Here is a 20,458-nt window from a genome sequence, read left to right on the forward strand (position 1 = left end):
TTATGGAGGATGTGAGCCCTCTCTGGAAGGAAACTGGAGACATGATCCTGAGAGATACAGAGAAAGCTGAGGTGCTCAATGACTTTTTTGCCAGAGTTTTCACCAGCTGGGGTTCTAGCTGCACTGCCAAAATTGCAGACAGAAAAGGTAAAAACTGGGAGAAGGAAGATCTGCCCACTTTAAGTGAAGATTAGGTTCAAGATCCGATAAGATCCATTTACAGGTTCTGAGGGGGAACTGGTAGATGAAGTTGCCAAGCCATTATCCATAATATTTGGAAGATCATGGCAATCTGGTGAAGTTCCCCCGACTGGAAAAGTGGAAACATAACCCCCATTTTCAAGAAGGGAAGTAAAGAAGATCCAGGAAACTACAGGCCAGTCAGTCTCACCTCTGTGCCTGGCAAGATCATGGAGCAGAAACTCTTGAAGGCCCTACGAAGGCACATGGAAAAAAAAAAGATGAGGTGATTGGTAATAAACAGCATGGCTTCACCAAGAGCAAATTGTGCTTGACAAATCTAGTGGCCCCTTACAATGGAGTTCAGTGTCAGTGGATAGAGGAAGTGCAATTGACGTCATCTACTTGGACTTGTGCAAAGCATATGAAGCTGTCCCACACAACATCCTGGTTACTAAATTGGAGAAAAATAGAATTCATGGACGGACCACTCACTGGATAAGGAACTGGCTGTGTGGTTGCACTCAGAGGAGGTATGGTCAATGGCTCAATGTCCTAATGGAGACCAGTGATGAGAGGTATCCTTCAGTGATAGGTGCTGGGACTGGTGCTATTTGACATCTCTCTAGGCAACACAGACAGTGTGATCTGGTGTATCCTCAGCAAGTTTGCAGATGACACCAGGCTGAGTTGTGCAATCGACTTGCTAGAGGGAAGGGATGTCATCCAGAGGGACCTGGACAGGCTTGAGAGGTGGGCCAATACCAGCCTTATGAAGTTCAACAAGGGAAAATGCAAGTTCTTGCACCTGGGTTGGGGCAATCCCAAGCACAAATATAGGCTGGGCATAAAATGGCTTGAGAGCAGCCCAGAGGTGAAGGATTTCGAAGTGTTGGTTGATGAAAGACTCAACATGAGCTGGCAACGTGCGCTTGCAGCCCATAAGTCCAATTGTACCCTGGCTGCATCAAGAGAAGCATGACTAGCAGGTCAAGGGAGGTTATTCTGCTCTTCTACTCTGCTCTCATGAGACCCCACCTGGAGTACTGCATCCAGTTCTGGGGCCCCCAGCACAGGAAGGACATCAAGATATTGGAGTAGGTCACAAGGAGGGCCATGAAGATGATCAGAGAGGGCTGGAGCGCCTCCCCTACGAGGACAGTCTGAGAAAATTCAGGAACTTCAGCCTAGAGAAAAGAAAGCTCCAGGGGGACCTTACAGTGACCTTCTAGTACCTGAAGGGGGCCTACAGTAAAGCTGAGGGGAGTTTTTAGAAGGGCATGAAGTGGCAGGATGAAGGGAAATGGTTTTAAACTGGAAGAGGGTAGATTTAGACTAGATGTTAGGAAGAAATTCTTTCCTGTGAGGGTGGTGATACATTGGAAAAGCTTGCCCAGAGATTTTGTGGATGTCTCCTCCCAGCAGTGTTCAAGACCAAACTGGATGGGGTTTTGAGCAACTTCAGCTATGGCAGGTGTCCCTGCCTATAGCAGTGGAGTTGGAACTAGTTGATGATAAAGGTCCCTTCCAACCCAAATCATTCTATCATTCTATGATTTTCACTAGGCTATAAATTACTCACATGAGTGAGCAGCTATATGTGCAAGCACCCCTCTGGACCTCAGTAGGAGCAGTACTGTCCATCACTGTCCCACTGAAATAGGGGTACAAATTTCATGACACAGACATATGCATGAATTTAATAAGAAGTATAATGCCAATGTAAAATGAATCTAAAAGAAGAGTAAAGTATACCTAGTGCCCCAAGGGTGGCATTTTAAATGCACATGCAAGTGTAACTTCATGCTATTTTACACATTGAGAAATTCCCATGTAAAAATGAAATAAAATATTTCTTCAAAATCAAAGAAGTAAAATTAGCATCAAGCATCAAGAATTTGTACTTTCTGCATATCTTCATTTGCACATGAGCTTTTCCATTTGAAAATGTACACAATATTATTTTATATTTCTTCAGATATGAGCTATATGAGTGAAAATCCAGATTCATTCCAGTAATATTTTGCCAGTAGTGTAAGCAGGTCTCCCCAACAAACTTTTTTCCCCACAGCTTGTGAACAAGAGGTGTGTGACCTGGAGATTGAAGTGTATGGGGAAATGGTTGGAGGATTCATTTGTGCTTCCAGCTAAACAGAACCACCTTCTGAGACCCTAGTCATCACTAGTACAAAGTAAATGGGTATTGGCAGACATTATTAGGATAGATTTAAATTTGTCAGACTCTGTCAGTCCCAGGACCACAAAGCTGTCCAAATCAACTCCAAATTTTGTTCCAGGTGCAGATGTAGATGTAGATGATACTTGTGGTAACATCATCAGTACTTTGGCAACACCTAGAAATATAAGGACTAACAAAATAGTTTGAGCACCTAGAACATTCAATTTACATCGTTTTATGTAATTTAAACATATCTAACTTAGATCCTTACAAAGACATTTACCTCCTACATCATGCAAACTCAGCCATTTCAAGACATTAAAATTTCATTTCCATCCTTCCATTTTTATGGCAATCAAGGAATGAAGTATTCAGAGGGTAGGAGAGAAGGAGCAGAAGTTAAAACAAGCAAAGAATTCCCAGAATGTCCTTCCAGCATATCCTAATTAATTTCCTAATATGTGAGGGTCTCTCGGCATACAGTGAACAATAAGCTCAAGAAAGTGCTAATTTATGTTCCAATAAAATGATATGAGCAATAAATGTCTCTCATATTTCTGTGGGCAGATGAGACTAAGGAGCAGCTCACTGTCATTGTGCATCAGTTAAGATAAAAGTTGGATGTAGAACCTGTACATGTGTGATCTAATCTTCTAGTTACAGCACCACATAGTCAAGTTATGGAGTTTCATAGATGCACATAACTCCTCTGAGAACAGCGTAACTAAAATGTTAATTGTTGGTCTATAATTTTATTTGGGAATACACTCAATCCAAGGATCAGTTACTCAATAATTTTTATTTTTTCAGTATGAGGTATCAGTACAAACCACACATGAGGAGAGATGTATCTCACCATTTTGAATTTAGGTTTGAAGAGTGTTCTGATTTTTACTTTTACGTAATTTTTAAAGGATCAATTGACTTGAAAGAAAGAATTTATTTCAAGTTTTCTACAAAATATATATATATTTGTGTCATATCCAAGCATGTGAATTTTCAGACCAAACAGAAATGTGACAGAAAGATAATGGAATAGAGAACAGAGATTTGCACATTAGTCTCCAGTTATACAGCACTACAGAAATGAAAATGAGTTTCACAGAACTGACAATCACGTATGATTATGTATTATTAAAACAGTAAGATTTTCAAATACATTTGTGTGAAAAATGTTTTATAATTACTCAGATCAACATCTGTAAGGGAACTGTTATGTCACAGCTTGAACTGGTGACTGAGCACCTAGTGAACGGCTGTGGCTGGCCTGTGGAGCAAATTGTTTGCACCTGTGCCCCCTACATGACCAGAAGGGGTGGACCCAGGGTAGAGCCACCATGGGCTCATGTAATGGCCAGCTACTGAAGGGAGAGTGTCTCTTGCACCTAGGCTGTTTTCTGATATGGTGTGCTGCATATCCAGAGAGATCCCCTTCACCAGTTGGGCGTGTTCAACTTCTCTTTCTGTATATGACTATTGGCCTACCCAACTGATAAAATTCAAGCTATACCAGCTATAGCAAAATGATTACAGAAATTTCTAGGCATATTGGGATTTTGGAGCATCTTCATACCCTACCTCATGCAGATCTTAAGACCTCTATATTGATTAACTAAGAAAGGCCAGTTGTGGGATTAGAGATGAGCAGAAAAGGATGCTTTCAGCAGGCAAAGTTAGCCTGCTGGATGTACGTGTGATTCAGGAAGGGTTTCACTGGTGTTTATTGTGGTACCAGGGTTCTGTTTGGACTTTTTTTTTTTTTTTTTTTTGGTCTTAAATATGGTATGGAGCAGAAGAGAGATGCAGTTACTGGCTACCTATTCTGCATTGCAGGCGGTAGAACCAATAACACAGACAGCAGAGGTAGTAAAAACAATGCTGCCTATTCAGGGGTGGGAGAAAGATCTGGCCCATATTCCTAATACAGAGGGGCAAAAGCCCAAATGGTGGTAGGCTGAGTTGCCTATCTGGGGCAATGCTACTGTTTGTCTTCTTCGCCACTGAAGGAAGTATTGCAGAAAATACTTGGTACAGTGATGTACCACAGCAGTGCATCCTGGGAGTTTTCTGTCTCTCTACCAGAGAAGTGTCCTGTACAAGAGGGAAAATATCTGGTTCCAGTGGATGCCTAGTATATAGATAGGTTCAGCGGAGAAAATCCAAGTAAATGGTATGCGATTGCATAGCTTCCTTCAACTGTGACAGTCTGGTTTGAAGAAGGGGATGGACTAAGTAGCCTGTGGGCTGAGTTACAAGCAGTGTGGATGGTTATGACTCAAGAGCCAGGTGATAGTGTGGTGAACATCTACACGGGTATCTGGGCAGTCTACTGAAGGCTCACACCTTAAATTGCCCAGTGGGCTGCTCAGAACTATCCATGCTTGACAAGTCTGGGGCTGAGACATGGCTGGATATATGGAATGTGGTTAGGCATAGAACAGTATGTGCCTACCATGAATCTGGCCCATGCAGTCACCTAGGAATGATGAAGATGGCATGGTGGATCAGGTGGCTGGAAGATTCACCAGCAGAGAATGTTGCTCATTCATTGCATAAAAAGTTTTGACATGCCAGACAAAAGATGATGTGTGTAGCAATAAAAGCATGTGTCTCTTCGGCAGGTCAGACCCTCCCTCCCCCCGGTGTCTGATATCTGTCATCCAGCTGACAGTATCAGGCCAAAGGATGTGGCACAAATGGCCTGGGCGAGTCCCTGTTCTGGTCCCTGTTAAACACTGTTTTACTCCCCCTGTGATCTGTGGCCCACAGGATCACAAGCAGGAGGAACATCACTGAACTCAGATATGCTCCAATGTCATTGAAGAATCATGGTAACATTCTGCTCTTCAGTGGCACCTGGTGGTGGATTTTCTTGAAGAAAAAACTGGACATTCTGGAAACATCTGTTGAATAAGTGCTGCAACAACTACAAAACTTGCACGCACAAATGAATCAATTTACAGACTTGTGCATGTTCTGCTCTTCTTTCTGTACATGACTATTAGCCTACCTGCAAATACTTTGCCTGGTATCTCCAAGAACCTGTCAGAAGCAGTTTCATTTGTTCGTGAACATAACAACATCTTTAAATGAAGTTGTAAACAAAGTTGTCATCTAATAATAATCAAGAGCTATTTTAGCTTCTGATTTCTGCATGCCAAGCAGCCCCTCCAGTGAGAAAGAGGTAGATTTCCCTTTTCAGGATCAGTCTCAGAAGATCTGTGCTCAAGAGGCACAAGAATGAAAGTCTCATGGTACCACTAGTAGCCATCCAAATCTGTACAAACAGAGAAAACTGTGCAACAACCATTATTTCCAGTACTTTTGGAAATGAATATCAAAAAGCAAGAAAAATTATTGAGGAGACCGAATAGCACAAACAAAGAATAAATACAGGATCAGAGAGGGGAAAAAAAATGGTTTTTTTCCTTCTTTTGTCACAAGGCTATGTCTAGAGCAATTAAAATGGTGCTGCAGTTTCTCAGTAAGGATTGGGATCAACCTATTGTGTTAGGTAACAAAATAGGAACATGTTTTAATGATACTGCTGATATAGATCGGTTTGTTTAGCAATAGGGAACTTCATAGAATATTTTTATCTTCTGTCTCAATGATTTTTGCCCCACATGAAGTACTGGAGTCACAATAGAATATTTTTATCTTTTGCCTCAAAATGTGCAAGAATATTTTCCTCAGGTTCCACATAGATTGTTTTTAAAAAGTGCCAGTAAACAATGGAAATCTTCCAAACTGGGTAAAAGTGGATGGAAGTGAGTCAAAGGCTGATGGTGAAAAAAGGGGAAGAGGTAGGTGGGCACCCTAGATACCACTGAGCATGCCCAAAGGGACATTAGCACGTATCTATGAGTCCTTGAAAAAGAATGAATATGCATGCCAATGTACTGCATATGCATCTCTTAACTGTTCAGATGTAGAACCTGAACTCTGAGAGGGTGTGCTTGCTTGTCAAATCGCCCAGTACATATCGTGAGGAATAAAGGAATGCCATTCTAATGAATGTTCTAAGACTACATTGGAGTTAGAGAGTTTTCTTCCCAGATTTCGGATGACACTGCTTGTAACAGATAAGCATCCCATTATGCAAGCTAATCAGCATTTGTAGAGTGCATAAAATCACTATGGGAAAACAGTCAATTCATGAACAGCCTCACCAACTTTGGAGACAAAGAAAAAATGAGGAAATAAGAAAATAAATCAATGCTCCTACTTGGGCTTCAAGCACATGGTTTACTTACACAGTGCCTTTTAAAAAAAAAAAAAATGTTCCCATAGTGCATGTCCTCCAGAAGTTTCTGGAAAGATGGGAACTGAGTATAAACTTAACTATTTCTCAAGACTCTTAGTCAATAAGTGCTCTTGGGCACTGCAAAATCACCTGTGACAGTCACCTAGAACCTGAGTTGAAGCATTGCATGAGAATACCTTATAGAAAAAAGGTGCAAATGGGGACTCAACATGAATTTAAATGGGAGGAAAGACAAAAAATCCCCAGAATCCAGACACCACAGATGAATGACTATTTCTATCACATGGTTTTTAAGGCTCTTCTTCCAGTTAATACTTTTGTAGAAAGCTAGTAAACTTTGGAGGGAGAAAACTAGATAGGAATTAAGTACCTGGAGCACCTATTTTTGGAGAAGATGAAGAAAGTTCAGTGACTCATTCTCCTGTGTGCTGCTTTGGGGAAGGAGCACTGAGAGTGCAATCTTTTCTTCAGCCGTATTCCTGCAGTATTTTCACATAATGAAAGAACTTCTCATATTAATGGGCAGAGAGTACAAGAAGCAAGCAAGGAGAGAGATGAAGTTCTTACATTTCACATCCTCATCTACAAAATTAAGGAACAGTCATTATTTGCTGGTCCACTCAAACCTCCTGAATTCTATGGGAGCTTCAGTTGTGTTTGCTAACTATTGAATTAAAAAAAAAAAAAAAAAGGCAACAAGTTACCCCATTAATTAAGAATAATTTTTGGTGAAATGCAATATACAACATGGCACCTATGAAGTGTGGCTTTTAACTGATCATTATCTCTTGGTATTCTTATTCAGCACAGTTAAGAGCTTTCTGAAACAAGTGACAGAAACTGATGTTGAATAAAAGGCCAAAACCACTGTTTCATTTAAGTCAATGGGAATTTTGTGATTGACTTCAATAGGGCCAGGATTTCACCTTGAGAGTTTATCATCAAGGTCAAGGACAGAGAATAATAAAATAGTTTTTTTATTATTATTTTATCTCATGTTTTTTTGTTTGTTTGTTTGTTTGTTTGCTTCCCCAGCAAGTTCAGAAATTCAAAACAGAAGAAAAGTACTTTAGGTTAATGCTTTCCAGACCTACAGCCTTTTCTGGTCAACTTCCATGGAAACAGAAAAAGAATTATGGTACTTGGCAAATCTGAGTGAACCATTGGATAGGAATGTCATTTGAACTAGTGAATTCCAGCCCCAATAGTTCTAACGCTGTTACATTAATCCAGCTGTTTCAGTATTCTTCAGTGCAGAAATGGGAAAAGAAATTGCAGAAAGGTTTGGAACACCAGCAAATCACATTTTTCATTGCTGTGGGGCAATTTCTCCAGAAGCATAACACGAAAAGGCAAGTATGTGTTCCAGTCACCCTAAGCAATGCAGGACTGCTATCTGAAGTTTAATTCCATAGCTTTTCAGTCAGCACTGATAAGCCATAAGGAACATATCAAATGATGGTTCCTAACTGCTTGAGCATTTGATGTGCTAGAGACATAACAGATGGCTGCTGCTAATAAGCTCAGTCTATAGTCTGCCTAGTTGCATTTTTTTTTTTTTGAGTGAAAGAGGTAGAAAATGGGAGTAAGACTGTGATCTTCTGTAAATCAGTTAAACAAGGTTGTGTTTTATGACAAGTAGAATAAAAGATTTTCTGGAAATAACTCCAGAAATCTTCAGATTTTGATAAAGAAGAAAACCTTTTTGATCTGGGTCATTATATAATTTAGCAGAGAGATAATTCCATGTTACGGACACCTAGAGGACACTTCCAGATTCTGAAGAATAAATCACCATTTATGATATCCCTTCTACCTCTCTATATGAGTAAGGCTGATTGCAACACTTACACTTTGACCTCAGTGAAAATGCGGGGAGGCAATGGAAGAATTCATCTTATTTAAAGTGTCTCTCATTCACTTCCGAACAGACACTAAGTAAGGGATAAAAATTACAGCTGTTAAAACTGGTGATAGGAAAGAGTGATTCATCTTTCTGCCACAGGACTGTTTGTTACAGTGCATTGCCTGAGAGAAGGTAGACAAAGGGAAATAGAAAAAGGACCCAATTATGACATTGATAACTTGGGAAGAAAATAAAAACAAAAAAAAAAACCCTTAATGGTATATGAAGAATGGTCTAACACAGGGGATGAGGTTAGACAGGAAGCTCATGATCAAGAAGAGGTAGCAGAGCAGAAAAAAATAGACTACATTAGGAAAGCAGGCAAGAAAGCCAGAGGGTAGAGAGTGGGAGTGTGTTTATCTACACTGGTAACAGAAGCAGGTACAGATACAACAGGTTGCATGTGAGAAACAGACATGCTAGAAATAATCTTTGCAGAACGCATATGCATTTCTGGAGTCTCTATTCGTATATGCCCAGCAGCTTTGTGGCCAGCTCTCTGAAAATCTGCCTGATCCATACTGAAAGTGTGTCTCTGAATGTGTGTGTGCAGTACAGTGGTTGAGTGCACCCTCCGGAAGTTTGCTGATGACACCAAGCTGAGCAGTGCAGTTGATACAGCAGAAGGAAGGGGTGCCATCCAGAGGGACCTTATGAACATAATGAGGTTCAGTGAAGCAAAGTGCTATGTTTTGCACTTGGGTCAAGGTAATCTCAGATATGTATACAAACTGGGAGAAAAAATCCTTGAGAGCAGCCCTGCTGAGAAGGATGTAAGAGTCCTGGTTGATGAAAAACTTAATGTGAGTCAGCAGGGTGCGCTTGCAGCCCAGAAGGCCAAATGGTATCCTGGGTTCCAGCAGAAGAGGGGTGGCAAGAAGGACATGGGAGGTGATTGTCCCCCTCTGTTCCACCTTCATGAGGCCCCAGCCAGAGTACTGTATCTAAGTCGGGGGCCTCCAACACAGGAAAGATGTGGAGCTTTTGGAGAGAGTCCAAGGAGGGCCACAAAGAGGATCCAAAGGCTGGAGCACCTCTCCTATGAAGATAGGCTGAAGGAACTGGACTTGTTCAGCCTGGAAAAGAGAAGGCTGCAAGGACAATTCATTGCAGCCTTCCAGTATTTAAAGGGAGTTTATAAACATGAGGGAGGTCAGCTTTTTACATGGGTAGATAGTGATAGAACAAGGGGGAATGGTTTTAAACTAAAGGAAGGGTGATTTAGATTAGATGTCAGGGGGAAGGTTTTTACTGAGAGAGTGGTGAGGTGCTGGAACAGGTTGCCCAGAGATATTGTGGATGCCCCATCTCTGGAGGTGTTTAAGGCCATGTTGGATGGGGCCCTGGGCAGTCTGATCTAGGACTCAATCTGGCAGTTGGTGAAGTTGGAACTTGATGATCCTTGAGGTCCCTTCCAACTCAAGCCATCCTATGATTCTATGATTGTATGACGGATGAGATAGAACAAAGTACTATTAGGCACATGGTCTAAATCAATAGAGTGGTCCATGCAGAAATAGATAGTTAATTTAATGAGTTCAGTTGCTCAGAAAAGCACAGTGCTCCCTCTGTTGTAAACAGTTCTGGTGATAAGATATATAGATACCCTCTTGATTTCTATGAGAACACAGAGCAGCAAAGGAGAACCGAATGTGTTTATTTCATGATGACAAATACTATTGTGACTGAAATGAAGTATTTATCTGGGAAGGAGAGGATGAAAATATGTTTGTTTTTAAATTGTTATTCAGTTTTAAAAAAAAATTAGGTCACTATAGGTTGATGGCAGCAGAGTGAGAAAGCAGAAGAGAGAAAAATGGGATGAGATTGCTACACACTTGTACTAAGAAATGTAGTCAGGCAACTGAGAAACAGTTTGACAGTAGTATTCTGTTCTGACTAGGTCAGCCTCTGCTTTCATGAATCAAAGATAATAAAGACAGTATTTTTAACATCAGAAAATTCTCACTAGAAAAGTCTAGTCACAGTAAGTTTTTGGAAGATGCGGAAAAAAAAACATCACACCAGGTTTACACTGAGAAAGTTTTAAACCTTCAACGTATCAGATATTTTGGGAACAATTTGCCAATCTTTTCTCAAAATAAACCACAAACTCAATGAGATGCAGACAGAAAACAGGCCTCCCTAGTGAACTTTGATGCAACAATAATGAAACCATTCATAATCCATATTTGATTTGTTTGGGAAGTTTTTCTTTGCATTTAAATTACTGTTAAAATATCTTGCCAGGAAAGGGGAGCTAAAGGGCTCATTTTTTAAATAGTTCATAACCTTCTAATTATCACTCATCCTGGTTTCTCGTTAGTGTATCAAGGCCTTCAGTAGTGATGTGATTCAAAAGCTACATAAACTACTGAAAATATTCTGACTAACTTCAGACGGGCTGAGGCATGCATCTAAGCCAGACTCTTCACTGAGCACTGCCACCAATAGGGATGATTCACGTAACAGAAACAAAACCTCCAAAGAGGCAGGAGCAGGACTTTCTCAGTGGATTTTCCTACCTGAAGATCCCCTTGCAACTGGAGACACACAAAGAGATATTTCTCATTGTGTTTGGAGCACAGGACAATGAGCATAGAGCACCCTGTGTCAGTCAGCTGCTGAACAGTGCAGCATCATCTCCTCCATTCTCTACTTCCTCTGTCATTCACAGGGACACAGAGGCACATTAGAAATGTATGAACTTCATATGTAAACCTTTGAAGTAGTCACAGATCAAGTAATATATTTTACCACCTTTTAGGAGCTATTGCTTTTCTCCAGACCATTTCCCCTCTACCTTATACTAATTTGTATTCAGTGATACTACCCTAAAAGCTTCTCTAAAAATTCCCAAGTGATCTATCATGCCTTACCTGTTTTCCCAGGTTTCTAAAATTAATTTAGATCAATTATTTAATATATTCAGTCATTTTCTTTCAGACATTTACTGCAGATGTAGCCAATCATTTGACGTTAAATACAGCCATCACAACCAAAAATATGATTTATGATCACATGCAATTAGAACCCACTGAAGTCAGTGGTAAAATGCGCATTCAGCTGAATAAGAATCAAGCCTGTAATTTACTGTGCCATAGGAATAAAGTGTGATAACAGATAAGGCTGGTATACATACGGGATTCCAATTTCAAACAGATTGTTTTGAATCAATTGTTTTCCAAGCATAATGATACTCAGCTGAATACAGAGTTCCATCAAACAGCCTCCTGGAGCACACTGTAATTAAACAAAAATGTAGAGTGTGAAGGAAATAAGATAATTAATTTAAAAGTACCCACTTAGAAGAGTCCATATGAACCCTGAAAACCTGTATGAATTTGTGCCAAAGTGCAGAAATCATTCATCAATGCAATTCCATCCTTAACAAGGTATTTTAACTCTACTCATAAAACCACATTAAAGAAAACATGCAAAGCAGTGAAATAATTTATTGTGCACCTGGGGTACATATTTGCTTTTCAAATATTTACTATATAATCAATGTAATAACCATAATGCAGTATCACCAATACTATTCCAACCTGATGTCACCCAAGGGAAGAGAAAGTCTTCAATCTTTCAAAGGCTTATGCATAAACTTTGCAGTAAAACCTTGGGCAAGCCTGTTGCTTTTCAATGGGATACTCACAGCAGTTTAAAGGAATGTTGGGGAGAAAAAGATTTTACAGGTTTGCACCAAATGGCCATAGCTTTTAGGCTATTAAGATCACTAGGTTTCTAGTAATTTATAGAGTAAGGATCCAGGCTAGCACTTCAGTTCTACCACAGGCTTCCAAAGGGTTTTGATCAAATCATGTAACATTTGCATCTTAGTGGCTGTTTATAAAACAGAGAAATTATGAAGCTTCACCTAAGAAAGACTCAAAACTGCGGAAAGAGAGAACATACAATTGCCAGAGAGAAAATAGGGGGATTATTCATTTATGTTGAAGTTTTAACAAATTGGTAAACTTGCTCTTAATAAGTTGTCTATTTTTCCCTCATTGTCTAGATTCCACTGAAACACTGTACATGTATCTGTTTCAATGACTTCTTTTTTAAGTTTCTTGTGTACTTACTTCTTCCATTCGGTAACCATCAAACACATATACATAATGACCAGGACGACCAACAAATCTGAAAGTGATGACAATATATGAAATAATATAAAATTAGGAAAAGAAAAGTTAACTTCAGCAACATAATTGTTCAGTCATACTAGTTAAAACACTTCAGAACTAGATGCTTCAAATAATGAAATGTAAAAGACTGAAAACTTCAATTATTTGAATTTTTTCAAAGTATTACGCCTATTCGCTCTCCTACTACATATTGACAAAATAATTTTACTAAAATATTTCTTTGTGCTAAGAACAAAAATCTCTCTCTCCCTTGATTAGAGATCACAGAGAAAACTGGCAATATGTATTCTAAATCAAATGTTCTTGGCATCTGAGTAATGCCCTGAATGGAAGGCATTATTTACACACCTATGCATAATCAAGGGTCTTCTGACTAAATTTGATCAATGTTCTTCACACTAAATTGGGAGAAACAGTGAAATTGACTTTATTATAACCATATGACACCAAAAATTGGTTAGAAAAGAAAGAAGTCAGAGGTATTTTTCATTAATGTCTTGTAATATTTACATCTTCTGGTAAAATGTATCATTGATTCTTAAATCAATGATGCTGAATAGGATTAGTGAAGAACATACATTAACTAACTTTACAGCCCCCAAAAGGAACATAAATTGATATGAAGCAGAATTCAGAAGATGCTTTAAATATTTTTACTAAAGTTTTAGCAAAAAATTTATTTTAAGTTTCAAATTCAAAAGCATGTGAAATGCTGTGGATAATTGGGTCCCAAAGGACAATGATCCTGGACCCTTAGGAAGTAACATTTATTTAGAAGAACAGCTGAATTAGTTCTTTGGTCAATCAGTTTATTTGCCAAAATAGTCAACTTCCAGTTGACTATTTTGTAATTTAACTTGGGCAAACAGTGCAAAATGTGAAGAAAATGATAGAGAAAATAGTTCCACAATTTTAAACCAAACTGAAAAGTAGTGCTTCAAGAAAAATTTACTAAAAGCTGAAATGTGAACACTAGTAGGAATTAGTATTCATTCACAGATCTTCCTTTTTACACTGAAAGGAATCATTTTCTGAGCTGTGAATTATTCTTAATAAGAAAACTAAAACAATTGCATTTCAGAACAATGTTCTATTTGAAGAGAGAAAGAACAGCACTCAACATCAGGCCCTCCCATTCAAGAGCCAGGCTTAGAGAATTTTTGTCATAACTGGTGAAGGTGGCCCAAATCAAAATTAGTTTGGCAGCTGTTTGCCTATATTTCTGAACACAGATCCATATCCGTGTTCATATCTATATGCATATCTATCTATCTATTCATCTGTCTCTCTCTATATATATGTATATACATAAAGGACATTTGTCCTACCTTCCTTTAAAAAAGGCAACATAAAAAATTGGTGCATATGAATTCACAAACTTCAATAGGAATGCCTTCAAAATCAGCCTCTCCTCAAAAGTTTTCTCTGTTTTTGGTACCTCTGGAGGAAAAAAAATTTAAAAAAAAAATCAATTAGTAAATACGTAAGCATCCATGATATCCCCAAATACAATACTGAACTACAAACTTCAGGTTCATACTGTTTTTTTTTTTTTTTCATACTTTTGATTTCTACCAAAGCAAATTAACTCCTTCACTGTCTGACTCTGGTTTTCCAGAGAGTTTCAAATCTCCTAGATGAAAATTAAAGATGCTTTGGTAGAAACATTAGTAATGACAAGACAATGAACTTGGTTTCAAGTTGCTTATGTTAGCATTGAAAACAAACAAATCCTGATACCTGGCCTGAATCTGACAATACCACAATACCTCAGTTCTTTCCTCATGTTTTTCACTGTGCCTGCTGATAGATCTAGGCAGATCACATCAGCTTCCTCTGCTTCAGGCCACACCTGTGAAATCTTAGCTCAGACCTCCAGGTACTCTGACATTTATTAATAAATATATAATAGTATTACATATATTTTATTAATATAAGGTGTATATTAGTAAAAATAGCAATAGAACATGGAGGGAGGGAGGGAGGAGAAAATGATAAAGATATATAAAGATTATAAAGATACAACTTTTATTTACATAGCTCTACTAGCTATCTAGAGTCTGAAGAAAAAAAGAATTACTTCTTGTTATTCAATTGCATAAAGCTAAAGTGGTATATATATGTGTATATATATGCATATACATGCATGTGTGCGCATATGTAGGTCACTCCTAAAGTAATGCCTCCTATTTATTTCCATGGAAACTACAACAGATACAAAAAACACTATAACACTGTTTGATAGAGCAGATTCTCAGCTACAAAACTCCATTTTTCAATAAAGTCACAATTAGCTATGTATTTTTGGCTGTCATAAAAATCTGCATCTGGGGAGATGACCCACTGTTTCACGGATGGTATGATGGCATAATTGCTAGGAAAATGTTGACTATGCCGTCCAACTTTCACTGTCCTAACATCCACTGTTTGCTCTCCATAAACGTTCAGCAAGTGTTGATGAATGTCAATGGATGCAACTTCTTCCACTTGAAGGAATTCAGTTACACACTTTTGCTTCATACACACTTGTATGTCGGCTGCCATTTTGTCACATTGCCCCTCCGCTGCCATCTGTCACACAGCAACAAAACATATCAGAATATTGTTGGGAAGGTTCAACATCTACTCCCACACCACCAACATCTGCCTCGGGTGTCATGGGCCAATATAATAAAAAAGGATGCATTACTTTTCGAGCAGCCTTCATATATTAATGCATATATGTTAAGTATGTCAGTTAAACAATTGAAAAAAGCATTAATACTCTCAGTTCATGAATGATGAAAACAAAGCACACACATTTTCTTTCAGAAAAATATGTGTAAGCCTTTTTTTCTATAATGAGATCTTCATTTAAAGATTATATCTGGGTAAAATTTTGCATTGCTATGCTCATCCTGAGCTTTCGATTAATGTGAAAGCAGATAATTTTACTATGCTAAGTTCTTAACTGAATTTCTGTAGCAGAATTGATGTGATGAGATAAATCCAGAGTTCTAGCTTTAAGAATTTCAGTAAAAATAGTGCTATGCTTGTGCAATTTTGTTTTATTTTTATTTGTTTATATTTGTTTTCATCTAAAAAGGAAGGAAGGAAGAGAGAAAGAAAGAAAGAAAGAAACGTGATATTTATTTGAGCACTTATTTTTCAACCATATTCTCAGAAAAAGTCAACATGTAGTCTGATGAGCCACCCTTCAACTATTTGTATAGAAAATCTGAATTAAGTTTTCAAACAATTTGAGAAAGTTGTAGATGACCCCATATGCTGGATAGATCCTTAGAACAGCTCAGGGCAACAGGAATATCGAGTAACAGCAGTGCAGGTTTTAAACGGAGGGAGAAAAACTCTGGCTTTTGCCTTGTTCAGGACTCCCACAAAGATGAGATCAGCCACTTGATGAAAATTTTCACACCATATATGGTTACAGAACTCATTCACCTCCTTCACTCCCTTCCGCACTCTCAGATATACTATTACCAACAGAGAAGTATGCACAGAATTTATCCTATAGCTAGAGGAATCTGTTATACAATAAATGGTTTCAGCCAGAATAGATGCATTAGAAAGAGAGAAAACTCTCCAAACAAACCCAGTATACTCATAATAAATGTTTGTGCAGCATGTTACAGAAAAAATGGGAATCTGAAACTTTCCAGGTGGAGGATAGGCATAGATATCTGGTGTGGGCCTTAGTTCACCAAATACATTGCTGCCTTTCTAAGTCACAAACACAAGTAGCTTCAAATTTGTCTCCATTTGACTGATCCTTCCTTGATCTTGGTGAAATTAAGAGTGAGAAAATGAGTCCTAAATCAAGCCTGTCATTATCTGCTTACTGAAGGTGACATATTCAACTTTACAGTACCAGGATATAATCTGCACTTCTGCTGTTATGATCTGGAATAAAGGGGTATCATTGCCATGCTTTGCTGCATATAGAAGCAGGTGCATTACTTTGATCCTGTGAAGAATGCAATCATATCAGTGGTACTATTCTTGTGCTTACAGATGTACTTAATTTTTCAACCAAAGCACTGAGAGCATATGGAGTTGGAATAGAACCCTATGTTGACAAGAGCTGTTCCTCTTACCCAACAAGCATGTTCCTCAGCTTTTATCTTAGCTGTAGTGTAAAAAGAAAATTAAGCATGTTTTGCTCTGCACAGCTAAATGAAAGTTCATAACGTAAACATTTATAACCGTTAATGAATTGTATTTTTTTAAAAAAACATTTTGATTACAGTTGGCATCTGATACAAGCACTGGAGAAAACTGACTGAATGAACTTTCTAACTTAGGCAATTTGTAATACTAGACGTTACTCACTGGATCCTTCTTAAACAAAACACCTCATGGTTAATTAGGAATGCTACTTGAATAAAGCTAGCAAGATTAGAAAGAAATGCAAAGTCATGGGGAGAGTAATCTGAAAGCAAGAAAGAAATTCTTCTGTCTCTCACAATTCAGAGCTGTACGCCTTCTCAAGGCTGATGATTTCCTTCTGTGCTTTTCCCACATAAGCAACAGCGTTTCCCAGCTTTTGCCTGGAACAACTACGGAGAGGAGAAGCCTCAACTTCTTTTCTTCCTTCTCTTCCCACACAGCAATGTCATGCCCTAAAAACTGTGCCATTTCTTACCTGGGCAGGTGCAGTGGACAAAATTACTCAGGTCATGCACAGTTTGTAACTTTTCAGTTATATGAAAGGTGAAAATCTGGATACAGTTTTGGCCTGAATGATAGGAAGCATGAGCTTAATTAAACTAGCACACAGTTAATTTATGTAAATCTGCTAGATTCTGCCCAAAGCCTGATGCAAAACAGAAACAATCAAACAAATTACCCCAAATGGTGGCATTTTTTTCAAAATGCTTTGCTTATTCTTTGGTTGTTTCAGATACTTTTGGAATCTAATATAAGTGATAAGGCTCTCCTTATTGGCAAAACAACAGTATTATATTTCAAAAATTCAGGACTCATCGTATATGGCAACTACTAAAATTTACTTCAAAAAAAATAGGACTAAAATATATGGTTTCACTTTAGCCTTATCTTGATAAAGTGAGAATAAGAAGCATAAGTTATAAGAGTTCCTAAGGTTTTAGATCTAAACAGCTTTAGATCCCTGCAGTTCTACAGGAAGGCAATATAAGATTTTGAAAGAGTAAGTCAAGTTCCAACTGTCAAAACATTTCTAATTTAGCTGCCTAAATTTAGATACCCCAAAACTGACAAAGCAGGGCACTTACTACTGTTATAGGCATCTGTAGTCACTGATTGTCTTTTAGTCTTGTGAATAACTGACTTCACTTTCCTAGCATTGTGACATCTAGAATTATAGTTGATATATAAAAATATGGGAAGCAATATTTAATGATAGTTGTAAGAATCACGTTAGAGGCCTATCAGTAGACATCTTTAGCCTAATCTATAGGACAAAAAAAAAAAAAAAAAAAAAAACAAAACCCAGCCTAATCTTCTATGGTAGTCAAAGAACCTATGTACCATTAAATGACTCTAGTATATCACCAGTCTTATTACAATACAGTGACATCAGAAAATCAAACTCTTAATTAAAACAGATATTATCATTAAAAAAGTCCAGTCTGGAGAAGTCCCTGTAACAACAGAAAAATCCTTTGACCTGATATAAATCACACTATATAAATAACATGGGAAGAATTTGCTTCGCAAGAGCCAGCAATGTCTATAACAACCCACTGACTTTCAGCTCCTGGAGGTAAAACTATATATCAAAATACATACCAGGTCAAAAATTCTCAACTAATTCTAGATCTTGGCACAAAGCCAGTGCAAAGCATAAATACCAGATGAGATCCTGGAATTAGCACAGCTGTATTAACATGGCATTGTGGCCAAGCTAATTAGTCCTATTAGTGGCACACTGCAAGTTGTGCCTCAAACCTCCAGTTTACAAAGGCATGTCTGAGCATCTTGCCCCATAGGCCTGAATATTTTCACTAACACTCTTCCATGGGAAATATTCCTATTAGAACTTCCTTGAATACTCTCATGTCAATACGTGTAATGTACTAATGAGGAATGTTGTGAGATAGCTTTACCAATTTCTGTCAGCCATTTGGCAACAGCTCCATAAATTTCATCAAGAATAAGTATCACAACGAGATTAATGATGACAGCAGTTGCGGTCACAGTCACTCGAACATTTGACCTGGTTGTCTCATTCGTGCTGAATGACAAAGCTGCTGCTGTAGTAATGCGGTATACGATCACACCAAATACTGCTGAAAATGTCAGTGTAATCTGCAAAGGAATATACATATAGGTTAGGTTAATTATGATACTAGCTTTTAAACAGAAGCATTGAATTATACATTCAGTTTGTTCCATGACTTGGCACTCCGGTTATTTCTTCAAGCAATGCAATAATAAGGGGATAATTAAACTAAAATTTGAGAACTTAAAACTAACAGAGACATAATAAAGAAGATGAATGCAGAATTATGAGCTGACACAATTCCTAAAAAAGTGCATTTCCTCTGAGATTAAAGCTCCAGAAATTATCCATGCAGTTCTGGTGAAACTTAGATGGTTCAGGTTCAAATGCAGGTATTAACAAAATTGTTTACCTGGCAATAGGTTCTTATGGCTTGGACTGAAGGACCTACATGTATGTGTAGCCAAGGAAGGAGGTCCTGCAGAAGTGCCACTTTACTCTCTGATAGCAATTCTGTAGGTGTAACTATTGCTACAAATTAAAACATACATAAATATTTCCCTTACTATTATCATTTTAAGATAAAGCATACTTATTAGAGATTCATTTCACATTTCTGTCCTAAAAATCAGCTGGTATCCTGAGGACCTTCAGGGGCTGACTCTGACCCATGACATGAGGAAATTCAGTACTACTACTAAAAGTCAATTTCCCACAAGAAGAATTTGAATTTCACAAGACTATGTTGTTCTGGTTAAAGAAAAACTCCAAAACCCACAAGGAAAGATCAATAAAATAACAATTAAAAAATAGCCAATTTTCATAGCCATATCAAGAAAGAGTGAGAAAGTATATTTTCCCCTTCCATTTTTCCCTTTGGCAAGTATTCTGATGGGCATTCATTATTTTATGTAAAACATCTTGAGATCCTCAGATGAAAGAGACTACTTAAATGTGAATAATATTGTAACTATTTCAGCGGGCCTAGGGGCCAAGGTTCACAGCACAAGTTCAACAAAATTTAACTATTAATTTTAATGACTCTGTAAAACTTTATTGAACCTCTGCATACAGAGGGAGACTGTCTTATGAACAGTACTAGATCAAAAGAACCGGAACAGGGATAAGCTATTTTTTTTTAACAGGTTGAAGAGAAAAGCTAGGCAAATTTTGTATAACAGTATTCATTAAAAAATGAATTGGAGAAAATCCTGGAGATATCAGACAGAATTCACAAACATTTTTTGTGAGAAAACTGTAATAAAACATTAAATAATACATCATATTTTATCTTTTTAAAGGAATCATTCATTAATTTGAAATTAAACATAGATGACTTATGAGCTTTTGCTTCATGCTAATATTTTTCATTCAAATCTTAGTCTAAAGAAAAAGAATCTCAATATAAAATATTCTGAATGAAAGTTTACTTTCCTTTTTTAGTTTTCATTTTGTTGCCTTTGTAGTTGTTGTTCTTTTGATTTTTCTGCCATGCATGCAAACATACAATATGCTCAACTCCTACTATGACAGAACTGGTTCAGAGACACAAAGATCAGAACTGTTATCTAACTTG

General features: G+C 37.8%; 1 protein-coding gene across 7 annotated transcripts in view; it reads right to left on the reverse strand.

Moving 5' to 3' along the window:
- ANO2 (anoctamin 2) overlaps positions 1-20,458 on the reverse strand; it is a 245,212-nt gene that overhangs the window by 36,179 nt on the left and 188,575 nt on the right. For all 7 annotated transcript variants that reach the window (XR_002437744.1, XM_021393597.1, XM_021393608.1 and 4 more), the window contains 4 exons: positions 18,767-18,968; positions 14,009-14,120; positions 12,618-12,675; positions 11,675-11,775 (listed from right to left, as the gene is read on the reverse strand). Coding sequence is in view for 6 of the 7 variants with exons in the window: in XM_021393597.1 (XP_021249272.1) it covers positions 11,675-11,775; positions 12,618-12,675; positions 14,009-14,120; positions 18,767-18,968 (473 nt within the window). In the remaining variant the exon portion in view is untranslated. The remainder of the gene's footprint in view (positions 1-11,674; positions 11,776-12,617; positions 12,676-14,008; positions 14,121-18,766; positions 18,969-20,458) is intronic.

The sequence above is a fragment of the Numida meleagris genome, chromosome 1 (assembly GCF_002078875.1).
Source record: "Numida meleagris isolate 19003 breed g44 Domestic line chromosome 1, NumMel1.0, whole genome shotgun sequence".
NCBI lineage: Eukaryota > Metazoa > Chordata > Aves > Galliformes > Numididae > Numida > Numida meleagris.